The sequence below is a fragment of the Pieris napi genome, chromosome 21 (assembly GCF_905475465.1).
Source record: "Pieris napi chromosome 21, ilPieNapi1.2, whole genome shotgun sequence".
In the NCBI taxonomy this organism is placed as follows: Eukaryota; Metazoa; Arthropoda; class Insecta; order Lepidoptera; family Pieridae; genus Pieris; species Pieris napi.
Window position 1 is genome coordinate 5,137,421 of NC_062254.1, and position 13,194 is coordinate 5,150,614.

At 31.3% G+C, this 13,194-nt stretch overlaps 2 protein-coding genes across 2 annotated transcripts in view; one reads left to right on the forward strand and one right to left on the reverse strand.

The window, feature by feature from the left end:
• The window catches only part of LOC125060179 (suppressor of lurcher protein 1), a 267,859-nt gene that overhangs the window by 105,244 nt on the left and 149,421 nt on the right, over nt 1-13,194 (forward strand). The window lies entirely within an intron of this gene.
• LOC125060188 (protein PELPK1-like) lies at nt 9,605-11,417 on the reverse strand. Its single transcript, XM_047664957.1, has 3 exons — nt 11,347-11,417; nt 10,387-10,464; nt 9,605-9,887 (listed from the first exon to the last, which is right to left on the reverse strand). The coding sequence occupies exons 1-3, from the start codon at nt 11,389-11,391 to the stop codon at nt 9,699-9,701; spliced, it is 312 nt and encodes a 103-aa protein (XP_047520913.1). The 5' UTR covers nt 11,392-11,417; the 3' UTR covers nt 9,605-9,698.

Below are 13,194 nucleotides of genomic sequence, written 5' to 3' on the forward strand. Positions count from 1 at the left end.
TTTGAAAATTTCTATAGTCCAGTTAAATGTATATTTTTATCTATCTATACTGGATGCTAGGAAGAAAATCTAAACTTTTAGACAAACTGATTATATAAAAGGTCATCCATTTAGACATATGACCTGCAAGTGTGGGGCAGCGCAAGTGATACCAACATAAATATACTTCAGCGACAACAGAATAAGATCCTAACAGCAATTGCAAAAGTAACACGGTGCATAACCAATGACGAAGTTCACGAGAGTTCAATGAGAACAATCAAAGAGGAAATCCGGAGTCTGGCAGCTAAACACAAAGAGCGGTTAATTTCTCACCCGAACGAACTCGCTCGCCAACTCAACGTAGAAGAGTATGTGAGACGACTAAAACGTCACCATATTCTATTGCTAGAAGACCGGCAGTAGCTCTAGGCAGTAGATGAGTAGATGACAGCTCCACAGTACAGATTCGCTCCTAGCTTTAGGATGATTGCAAACACGCTCAGAAGAAAAAAAATTAGAGCCTGTATGTAATCAGGTGTAAGATATTTTTTTATACCTGTTTTACTGGACTGGACTATGTGGCTGGAACCAGAACAAGAGTTCGAAATTTGGATGTGCCAAATCCATCTTATGAACTAGGTTTTTTATTGCTAAGCCGGGTTCTAAGATAGCTTTTCAAGTTTTGGATACTGCAACACTGGTTGATCAGTACCGTGGAGTCTCGGAGTCGAATTAATCTAGTCCAATTAACCCTAAGGCCAGGTAAACACAGCATTGTCCTGCACGTTTTTTGCAGTTACGTCTTAACGAATAAATAGTGGCATACAGTGTACAATGTACATAGTACTATTCATACGTCATTTCTACTGGAAAAATATCATATGAATTTTAACGTGAACGTATGTACGTACAGATGGCTAATTTCATTTTAGTATTAATGTATTTCTGCATATTCGTATTTGTTTTTGGTAGGCTTGATTTTTTCAGTAAATTTAATAAGTTTTCTAAAGTTTTAATAGACATCCGAATGTAATTTTTTTTTATAAGTCTTTATCTTGCAATCAGTCAGCTAGCCTATGAGCAGATGTGTTGAGAGCTGTTAGGCGTTCAGAGCAAAATCTCCATCGAGACTGCTTCTCTCTTTTAACCGTGTCTATCAAGACTTAGGATTTGTCGCCTTTTAAGCCTATTTATTAGGTCTGGTATGGTTAGTTGCGTGGCAAGCTTATTAGGATGCATTTCTAGCCTTTTTCGAAAGTAATTAAAAAACTTTTTTTACACGAATAAAAGTCTACCATATGAATACCCAGCTGATTGTACGTTAAAAAACGTGCAGGACAATGCCGTGTGAACCCGGCCTAAGAGGATACATGTTGGGCGTTTTCTGCAAAAAAAAACCACAGGCACTATTGCATAGTTTTAAGAATAGAATTGTACCAAAGTAAAGAAAAAGTTTGACTTGAAAATTACATGTGAGTTTTGAAATATAAAACTGTAAAATATAAGAGCTGTGAACGTAATCGTAATTCCATTCAAGTCGGACTTTATTGAAGTCCACTAACATCAATTTCCAGAAAATTCAACTGCAAAGTGTATCCATCTATATGATAATGTGACAATTGTAGCTATTATTTGTTTGAAAATCACATAACGCCAGTGCAATGTATTCAAATAGTTCTTTAAATTTTGCATTTCAAATATTTCTGTATGAGAAAAATACAAAATCAATTCCTCTTTGATATTGCTGAAACTTTTAAAAGAACTTGTATACATCTATATTTGACTAAGTAAACTAAAGAATTTTGCTATAAAAATGTTTGTCATCAAAAAATTACAATTAGCAGTCATCAGGATCACTGCCCCCTTAGTACTTTTTAATATTATTACGTTTTTATAAACGTTACAATTCAATCCAACGAAAACCTTTTTATAGGTTTCCCAGTAATGCTTCTGTATCGTTGGTAATTTTAATTGTTTACTATATGCCTCAGCGAACTTCGCCTTTTCTATTTAGACTACCTTTTTAGTAGCTACATACCAACATATTGACTGTTCGCTTTTCCAGAATAAAAATGAAAGTACAAAATTTAAAATATTTTTCCAAATTTTGTGACCATAAAACTTTCCTCAGAGTTATAAATAAATAAAAATACACTCGAATTAGTCGAGCCGTCATCGAGTTTTGCGTTTAATAACATATTTTGCGCTTCATTCCTATTTATATTGATTAACAGGCCTAACTACGTCGTCAGTTTTGTGTCTAAGACATTCGTAAATTCCTCAACAAACAGGTAGAAATTCAAAAAACGAAGCGTCACAGGAACGAAGGCATCACCTAAAAAACTTGAAGATTTAACGTGGAAAGACAGACAGACAAGTAAATAAATATTAACGTAGAACTTTAGGATTTTATATTTAAAAAAACAAAACAACCTGTGGGTTGGTATACTATTAAAAAAGGTTATATCAGCGTTGTTAAAAATTTGTAGAGTCAACTTTGTTAGGCTAGGTTCGTTCGACTGCTCAATTTAAGTGAGAGCCAGCACCAACCAGAGCCTGTATTAATAGTAAGACTGTGACAAACAAGTTCCGTAATACTTCAAGTACTTGTTCCACGACCAAACCCGACTCGACTACGTAGTCGACCGGAGGCCATGAATGACATATTATTGACAAATCAGTTTAATTGTGCTGGAAGTCTGAACGACTTACAATATTCTAAACCAAAATAAAAAATAACCGAACATAACGGTCTCAAATGCGTTGTCGGACTTTTGTGAATATCTAAATGTCTGTCATTTCTATTGACACTATTAATCTGAGGTTATAACTTAATTGCTTATATAAGTATTTATTACATATAAAGAAGTAACACGAAAGGCAAAAGGATTGGTAAATAAAATTAACGAACCGTACCAATTTTTTTGGTATAACTTGTAATGAAATCAATGCTTGAAGTGAGTATATTTTTGTTTTTAAAAACAACAAAAATATACTCACATATTAATCAAAAAAATAAAGAATGACTTAATATGTCGTACGATTTTTAAAAAAATATGAATTATAAAACAACTTGTAGCTCAATTTATTGATAAAATCTTGCATAAGGCAAATATAACACACTTGACACACTATATAAAAAAATCGAACATTGGTAAAAATCTGTTTAAAAATCTGTTGCATAAATATAGGGACTAACTATGCTATATTATAGTGCAAATTTGTAGAGATACTAGTGGTACCGAAAGAGCATGGTGGTATTCAACTTCCAAGCTTGAAAAGTTTTGGTATTTTACCTATCTAATCTGCCATGTACCATAAAAACCACTAGACTAATGAGGCAGTCAAATATAAAGATACTATGGACAAAGGGTCTAAAAATACCAATAAAACGTGTAGAAATGTTCCTGGGCAAGAGGCGCAAGACTTAAATTATTTGAAATATACTTACACTAAAAAGACAAACCACTAAAATGATGATGGAATAATGCCTCATTTTTATTAGTAGTGTTCTAATGTAAAACAACTTTCTATAAATATTTCGTGAAACGCCGACTTTTATACCGTCTCTACGTTTGTAACAGTTCATTTCCATAAAGTCAATTATTTTTAATTAATTGATCCTAGGTATTCATATTAATGAGTTTTTTTATTTTCCTTTTAAAAGTTAATAACTACATATATTGATTATAACTTATCTAAAAAACGGTGTACGATGAAGCATAGGACAATTAAAAATCTATTGATTTGAAAAGACGTTCGTATGAACTTATTTTAATTAATTCGAAACTACTTAGGTTACATTTTATTCTAAGTGAATAACTCTGAGAACACCATTAAATTTTTAAAATTTGCTAATCTAAAATGTGCTAATCTGATATACGTACTACATAGAACATTTTTCGCGTTACTAGACAGAATTAATCTGGAAAACTTATTTTAAAATACAATTTTTATTTTTTCTGTCCGAACGGAGACCTAAAATTTTATTTAATACCAAACAATATTAACATTATTTCATAAGTACAATGTTCTTATTTCTATTTAATTAATACATTTGTAAAATATAGAGGAATTGACCACTTTTCCTTCTGATAAATGGTCCTTGTAACTAATTATACTATAGGGATGTCTACCGAGACAAATTTAATGACGTGGAATAAGTGATACCTATATCTTATATTCCATAATGAACAAACTTTACTTATTATTTTTTTTAACAATCTTTTTATGTTTTTATCATATATCATATATCAAGTTCTATAAAATATAACCTGTTTGATAACTAAGCAACCCTATAAATTTGTAAAAAACACTTTTCAATGTCTTATAATTTAAAATAAATAAAAAATATTGTACAAATTTTTACCTGTTCTTCCTATTCTGGAATTCAGCAAGAATCTTTCAGCCCAACTGTGTATTATCATTTTTCTACTGTGCTATACTTTTATATTACTTCGTAAATGTTAAACATTCCTACAACTTACACAACATAACCATAAAAATATGAATTAAGCTAAAGAGGTAAGGACTGGCCTAAATCAATAATTGTACTGTTACACAAGCAGATATAGCTAATTATAGATTACCTTAATATCTAATATATACAAGTTTTTTTTTTTCAAAAATTATATTATGAAAAATTATAAATATCCTTGATTAAAATCATCCTAAACATCTATGCTGCAGTCAGCTTAACCCATATCCTCCGTCAAATTGTACAAAAATATAAAGAATAAAATAAAACTTATTACATTGTGTTCGTAGATTTTAATAAGGCTTTCTGTACCCTTGAACACAAATGTAGCTGTAGAAAGGCGTACAAACAAAATACATAAGATTACTTAAAACATATACATAAAGAGTACTGCACACGTCAAACTAGAATGTACAGGAGAAGAATTGCCGATCAAAAGAGATGTACGTGTCAGGGTTATCCTATATCGGAAAGGTTGGTTTGTCAATGAAATTAACAAAGACAAAAATGATGTTGTGTTCTGCACAAAAAAACTACAAATTGACGACGAAATAATAGAATACGTAAACGAATATACCTAGTCCAGCCATTAGTTCTCTTTATGATTTGGCATTCTGATAAACAATAAACTACAAGCTCCCACCTTTTCAGAATGCCAAATCATAAAATGACTGCTTCACGACTGATTTGAGAGCGACCGCCGATGCGAAAACCGCTGTGTGAGTTCGAAAAGTGAGTTACAGAATCGCAGGGCAGTAGCTTGTAGCTTGATCCTGGGTGGAGGAGCAGATTTGGCAGGCGTTCTTAATAAGAACTTATTAGTATAAGATCCCGATATACAACGACCTTCACCGAGATGCTTATTTAATGAAACGTATTTTATATTTAATTTAATATGTCAATAAATATAATCCATATAGGTTGCCTAGCAAATTACAGTCCAGAGTATGTTTAATTAATATTTAAAAAAAATATTTTTTTTTAAAATTTGCATGTAGTAATTTTTTTTAATTTTTTTCAATAAATTTTTTAATCAGGGTAGTATTATATATGTATCACTATAACTTTCTTTTTTACTGATGTATATATACTTGAGTGTCACATAAAAATATACACATAAATAATTAATTGATTAAAAACAACCTAACGTTTGCATATTCTATGGGCTTCATACTTTCGATTGGTATAGAATTTATCTAATAATCATACCGGTGAAATGTTTAAAAAAATATTTTTTTTTTATATTAATTAAAATACTCTGGACTGAAATTTGCTAGACAACCTATATGGATTATATTTATTGACATATTAAATTAAATATAAAATACGTTTCATTAAATAAGCATCTCGGTGAAGGTCGTTGTATATCGGGATGTTAGACCATATCACGTCCAGTTAATAATTTCCCATCTCAGTAAATAGTCAGTCCATTTCAAGCATATTATTCTAAAACCATAATTTTAAAGAAATCTTTTAGCCTTTGTTTATGTAAAGTACATAGACAGAATCGAAATAAATTAATTAAGGCGTGATAAAATCTTTCCTTCCTCCTTTTGTAGTAGTTTCTGGACTTACTATTTAATAGTTTGATGGCAATGTTCATGTTCAGAGCTTTCATAAAAGATGGTAAGTGAACAGAAATATTGCGTTTGTAGAATTTTACGTACGAAGAGATGACGATAAATCTATGAAACACACGCCCTTTTTGACTACACCACTATTTTGGAAAAATACTTGAGTTTTTTAAATTTTCTAGTGAAAAAACTATGACATAGGTCTAATGCCTATTCGTTAGAAAACTGAACTTTGAAAAATATGGGATACGCTAGTTGTTGTATTTTAAAAAAAATGGGGTTAGTAATAAATTACATATTCAAAACACATATTATTTATTTTCCGATTAACATTTTATAGTCGAATTTTTGACTCGCGCATTAAATATATATTAATTTTTATTTTAAAATTTCCGTTTTGTTCTTGGCCTTTTTCTTAGCCCCACTTTACACTTTTAGGTGCCGTGGGTTCATTAGAAATTTTGGGGACTTTGGGTAATTTAGGAACTTTGGGGACATCGGGTAGTTTAGGAACTTTGGGGATGTCGGGTAATTTAGGAACTTTGGGGAGTTTGGGATTCTTGGGGACCTTCGGGTCCTGGGGTTGTTTACCAGCAGCAGCATCAGGAAACTAAAATAAAAATAAAATGTTAAGGGTGTTTTTTGTATGTTTATTAAAAATCGTACTTTCTACGTACAATATCTTCCTTATCTTATAGAACAGAGGGAAAATGGGTAGAAAGGTTACCTAGTTTAAGAACATGGCCGCATACGGCCAAGATACTTACTAATGCATTGCCAAATTTAAAATAATTGGTACGCTTTTCCTTGATACATACATGTATGTCTACGATTTATTTACTGATACGGTTTAGATGAGGTAATTACTTCATTATAGGTAGTAAATTGAAATGTAAAATGAAGTAATTGGTTTAATGGAAAAACGTCGATAATCGCGGATCTTATATAAGATGTTCTGTTGCCTAATTACAATCAAACGAAATTGGCTTTCATTTTATCATTCATTATACATTCTCCCCCTCTACAGTTTAGGCAACCAGACTCATTTGGTTTTTACCAAGAGTAAAATTTTTTTAATGACATTTATTTTTTATGGAAATTGAACTCACCGTTTTTATTCTCCTATTGTGGTTGTGGTGACCAAGGCTGTTTGCAGGTCCAGCGTCCTTGTCATTTGCGAAAGCAACCTGTAACATAATTTATTGATTAAGGACGTATTCAAATTCAAGTTCAAAAATCATTTATTCACGTAGGTAACACAATGTACACTTGTGATGCTTCATTAAAGAAATACATATTAATGCTTCTTTACATTTACTGCCAGTTCTCAAATTTATTATATACTAGCTGACCTGGCTAACTTCATTCCGCCCTACAACCTTATAATATCGTTGTTACTTTAATTTAACTTATTTTAGGATTTCATTAATGTTAAGTATTACATTAATACAACTCTTTCGCAAATACAGAAATGTTTTATTGCTTGCCATTGCGAAAGAAGAATGGCAGTTTTACACATTAGGCATCTTCTCTCTAGCGTCAATATGAATCTTTCAGCCCAACTGTGTATTATCATTTTTCTACTGTGCTATACTTTTATATTACTTCGTAAATGTTAAACATTCCTACAACTTACACAACATAACCATAAAAATATGAATTAAGCTAAAGAGGTAAGGACTGGCCTAAATCAATAATTGTACTGTTACACAAGCAGATATAGCTAATTATAGATTACCTTAATATCTAATATATACAAGTTTTTTTTTTTCAAAAATTATATTATGAAAAATTATAAATATCCTTGATTAAAATCATCCTAAACATCTATGCTGCAGTCAGCTTAACCCATATCCTCCGTCAAATTGTACAAAAATATAAAGAATAAAATAAAACTTATTACATTGTGTTCGTAGATTTTAATAAGGCTTTCTGTACCCTTGAACACAAATGTAGCTGTAGAAAGGCGTACAAACAAAATACATAAGATTACTTAAAACATATACATAAAGAGTACTGCACACGTCAAACTAGAATGTACAGGACAAGAATTGCCGATCAAAAGAGATGTACGTGTCAGGGTTATCCTATATCGGAAAGGTTGGTTTGTCAATGAAATTAACAAAGACAAAAATGATGTTGTATTCTGCACAAAAAAACTACAAATTTACGACGAAATAATAGAATACGTAAACGAATATACCTAGTCCAGCCATTAGTTCTCTTTATGATTTGGCATTCTGATAAACAATAAACTACAAGCTCCCACCTTTTCAGAATGCCAAATCATAAAATGACTGCTTCACGACTGATTTGAGAGCGACCGCCGATGCGAAAACCGCTGTGTGAGTTCGAAAAGTGAGTTACAGAATCGCAGGGCAGTAGCTTGTAGCTTGATCCTGGGTGGAGGAGCTCTTCAGTCAGACTACGGCCATGTTCCATTTTTCGATATGAAATTAGATTTGGCAGGCGTTCTTAATAAGAACTTATTAGTATAAGATCCCGATATATAACGACCTTCACCGAGATGCTTATTTAATGAAACGTATTTTATATTTAATTTAATATGTCAATAAATATAATCCATATAGGTTGCCTAGCAAATTACAGTCCAGAGTATGTTTAATTAATATTTAAAAAAAAAAAAATTTTTTATAATTTGCATGTAGTAAATTTTTTAAATTTTTTTCAATAAATTTTTTAATCAGGGTAGTATTATATATGTATCACTATAACTTTCTTTTTTACTGATGTATATATACTTGAGTGTCACATAAAAATATACACATAAATAATTAATTGATTAAAAACAACCTAACGTTTGCATATTCTATGGGCTTCATACTTTCGATTGGTATAGAATTTATCTAATAATCATACCGGTGAAATGTTTAAAAAAATATTTTTTTTTATATTAATTAAAATACTCTGGACTGAAATTTGCTAGACAACCTATATGGATTATATTTATTGACATATTAAATTAAATATAAAATACGTTTCATTAAATAAGCATCTCGGTGAAGGTCGTTGTATATCGGGATGTTAGACCATATCACGTCCAGTTAATAATTTCCCATCTCAGTAAACAGTCAGTCCATTTCAAGCATATTATTCTAAAACCATAATTTTAAAGAAATCTTTTAGCCTTTGTTTATGTAAAGTACATAGACAGAATCGACATAAATTAATTAAGGCGTGATAAAATCTTTCCTTCCTCCTTTTGTAGTAGTTTCTGGACTTACTATTTAATAGTTTGATGGCAATGTTCATGTTCAGAGCTTTCATAAAAGATGGTAAGTGAACAGAAATATTGCGTTTGTAGAATTTTACGTACGAAGAGATGACGATAAATCTATGAAACACACGCCCTTTTTGACTACACCACTATTTTGGAAAAATACTTGAGTTTTTTAAATTTTCTAATGAAAAAACTATGACATAGGTCTAATGCCTATGCGTTAGAAAACTGAACTTTGAAAAATATGGGATACGCTAGTTGTTGTATTTTAAAAAAATTGGGGTTAATAATAAATTACATATTCAAAACACATATTATTTATTTTCCGATTAACATTTTAGAGTCGAATTTTTGACTCGCGTATTAAATATATATTAATTTTTATTTTAAAATTTCCGTTTTGTTCTTGGCCTTTTTCTTAGCCTCAATTTACACTTTTAGGTGCCGTGGGTTCATTAGAAATTTTGGGGACTTTGGGTAATTTAGGAACTTTGGGGACATCGGGTAGTTTAGGAACTTTGGGGATGTCGGGTAATTTAGGAACTTTGGGGAGTTTGGGATTCTTGGGGACCTTCGGGTCCTGGGGTTGTTTACCAGCAGCAGCATCAGGAAACTAAAATAAAAATAAAATGTTAAGGGTGTTTTTTGTATGTTTATTAAAAATCGTACTTTCTACGTACAATATCTTCCTTATCTTATAGAACAGAGGAAAAATGGGTAGAAAGGTTACCTAGTTTAAGAACATGGCCGCATACGGCCAAGATACTTACTAATGCATTGCCAAATTTAAAATAATTGGTACGCTTTTCCTTGATACATACATGTATGTCTACGATTTATCTACTGATACGGTTTAGATGAGGTAATTACTTCATTATAGGTAGTAAATTGAAATGTAAAATGACGTAATTGGTTTAATGGAAAAACGTCGATAATCGCGGATCTTATATAAGATGTTCTGTTGCCTAATTACAATCAAACGAAATTGGCTTTCATTTTATCATTCATTATACATTCTCCCCCTCTACAGTTTAGGCAACCAGACTCATTTGGTTTTTACTAAGAGTAAAATTTTTTTAATGACATTTAATTTTTATGGAAATTGAACTCACCGTTTTTATTCTCCTATTGTGGTTGTGGTGACCAAGGCTGTTTGCAGGTCCAGCGTCCTTGTCATTTGCGAAAGCAACCTGTAACATAATTTATTGATTAAGGACGTATTCAAATTCAAGTTCAAAAATCATTTATTCACGTAGGTAACACAATGTACACTTGTGATGCTTCATTAAAGAAATACATATTAATGCTTCTTTACATTTACTGCCAGTTCTCAAATTTATTATATACTAGCTGACCTGGCTAACTTCATTCCGCCCTACAACCTTATAATATCGTTGTTACTTTAATTTAACTTATTTTACGATTTCATTAATGTTAAGTATTACATTAATACAACTCTTTTGCAAATACAGAAATGTTTTATTGCTTGCCATTGCGAAAGAAGAATGGCAGTTTTACACATTAGGCATCTTCTCTCTAGCGTTAATATGGCGATACTGCATGTTAAGCACTTTCTGATATCCAACATCTTTTGATCAGGATCAAAGCATGGTTATGCATCTCCTCATTCACCTCAACATCGGAATTTCTTGTACTGACACGAATTCGACGTAAAATGATGCGTAGTTTTGTCAACAGATGGCACCATATGGTTTTTGCATTCGTAAAATTAATTAAAATCTTAAATTAATGCTTATTCTGCTATTCGGGGCGGAAACAAATCCAACAAATCAAAAACCATGGCAATCGGTCCAGCCGTTCTCGAGTTATAAATGTTGTAACAAACACGACTTTCTTTTATATATATAGATAATTAATTAAATTAATAAAACAAGAGTTCGATTCGGTATTAAAAAACGTCAGCTAGTTTAATTATAACCCGAAAGTATCGGGTTGGGTGATCTAAAGAGAATAGGTACGGATATATAAATAAGAAATAGTATAAAAAAATATACATTAAAAGCCAAAGAAATGTTCTGTGGCTAGAGGCGACATAAAAATAATATACTTACACTAAAGAGGCAAACAGCCAAAATGATGATGGTAGAAACCCGCATGTTTATTGGTTTTCTTCGAAGGTACAGAAACTGGCTGTGAAAAAGTTCGTGAAACGCTTTCTTTTTGTACGATTCCTTTGCGTTTCTTTTAATTTAATTTCCTTAGAAACAATTGTTTTTAGTTATTAATTAATTTAAACTAGATGATTAGTTACGCTACCCGGATTTGTTTAATAATTAGCAATTATTACTATGTTTATTTAAGCGATAATAGAATGAATGGGGACTGACTGATGTAAACAAGTATCAGTACCTATGTTTCGTATGAACGAACTTTAATCTTCACTAAACTATTTAGTGTGCTGGTAGGTTAGGCTTAATCGCCTAAGTAACTTTATACTCTTAATAAACGACACTAGTTAAATCTGCTAGTTAAATTTTGTAAAGTGCTTTTAGACAAATTTAAAAACATAGAACACATTTATACTGTATATAATATTTTAGTGTAATTATTTTTTTTTTAAATCCATAAAATGAATGCCAAAATGATATAGATAATAATAAATTGGTTTTATAATTACTACCACGTGTATAGTTTAGCCTTTATTTTGTTAAATGCCGAAGGTTAGGTACATTGTTAGCTGTGTATTTACATTAAATTGTTTACTAGCGATGCCTTACGCTTTCTCACGTATATCCGGTCATATCGTTATATATTAACCCTTCCTTGTTACATGGACAAGCACAACAAACACAGAAATATTTTTTAGTTGGATTCAGTACTTTTTGACGTTCAACCAAAGAACAAACCTCGTAAAGGGGGGACAATATCACTCGTTTTATCACCTCAAGGTGGACCTCATCCATCGGCCCGTTTATTTATATAAAACAATAATTTTATACGAATGATACCGGTGTCAAAAATCAATCAGTATAATAGTAAAAAATAAGATAATTCTTACCTATTTAGGCAAAGTGGCCTATGATGTCATGATAGCCGCTGATCTTGGTTAAAACTTATGTGTTAACTACAACGTTTAAGGTTTTTAAAATTATTTAATAGAATAAATATCTCCAGGCTCATTTGGCCACGGCAATCGCTTAATGTGCTGATTAAAGTTGCCTTAATAAAATCCTACACATTTGGTGGTGTCATTTCATTTGTTTTTTGTTAAAAATCGCAATAACATCTGTCCTAAAGTCCTGTCAATTAAGCTTCCACTGGATTAGGCAGTGAATTTGGAATAACCCAATCCCAGTTTATATTTCCAGAGAAAGAACAATTGTGAGGCACGGAATCAGTGAATCAGGTTAAAGTATGTCCGCCTTGTGAAACAGGACCTTGTCAAATATCTTTGAAACATTACTATAGTTTCTTCAAATATTTATCGACTATACGATAATTTTAGTGTTTAATATCTCTCTATACAATTTGTATAGAACTCGTATCATATTCGAACAAAACACGTTCGTTCTTCCCTTTAGTTCCAAATACGTATTTATTAATAATTAAGTTTTACAAACAAGTCCTGAAGAAAGCCTGATTTTATATAATAGAAGCCGCTGTCTGTTTTCGCTTTTATCCAAAGTTTTAAAAGACTGAATTTCTGATGCTTAGTTGAAATCTATTAATTTAGGCGTGATAAAGTCTTTCCTTCCTCTTTTTGTAGTAGTCATGTTCAGGGCTTTCATCAAAGATGGTAAGTGAACCGAAATGTCCTGGCGTTTGTAGAATCTTATGTAAGAGTAAGACATGACGATAAACCTACGAAACACAGATGGAAAAGTATATTTGAGTTTTTTTTAATTTTCATTCGTCAGGCAAATGAAAAAAATAAGACATAGGTCTAAGGCCTATGCGTT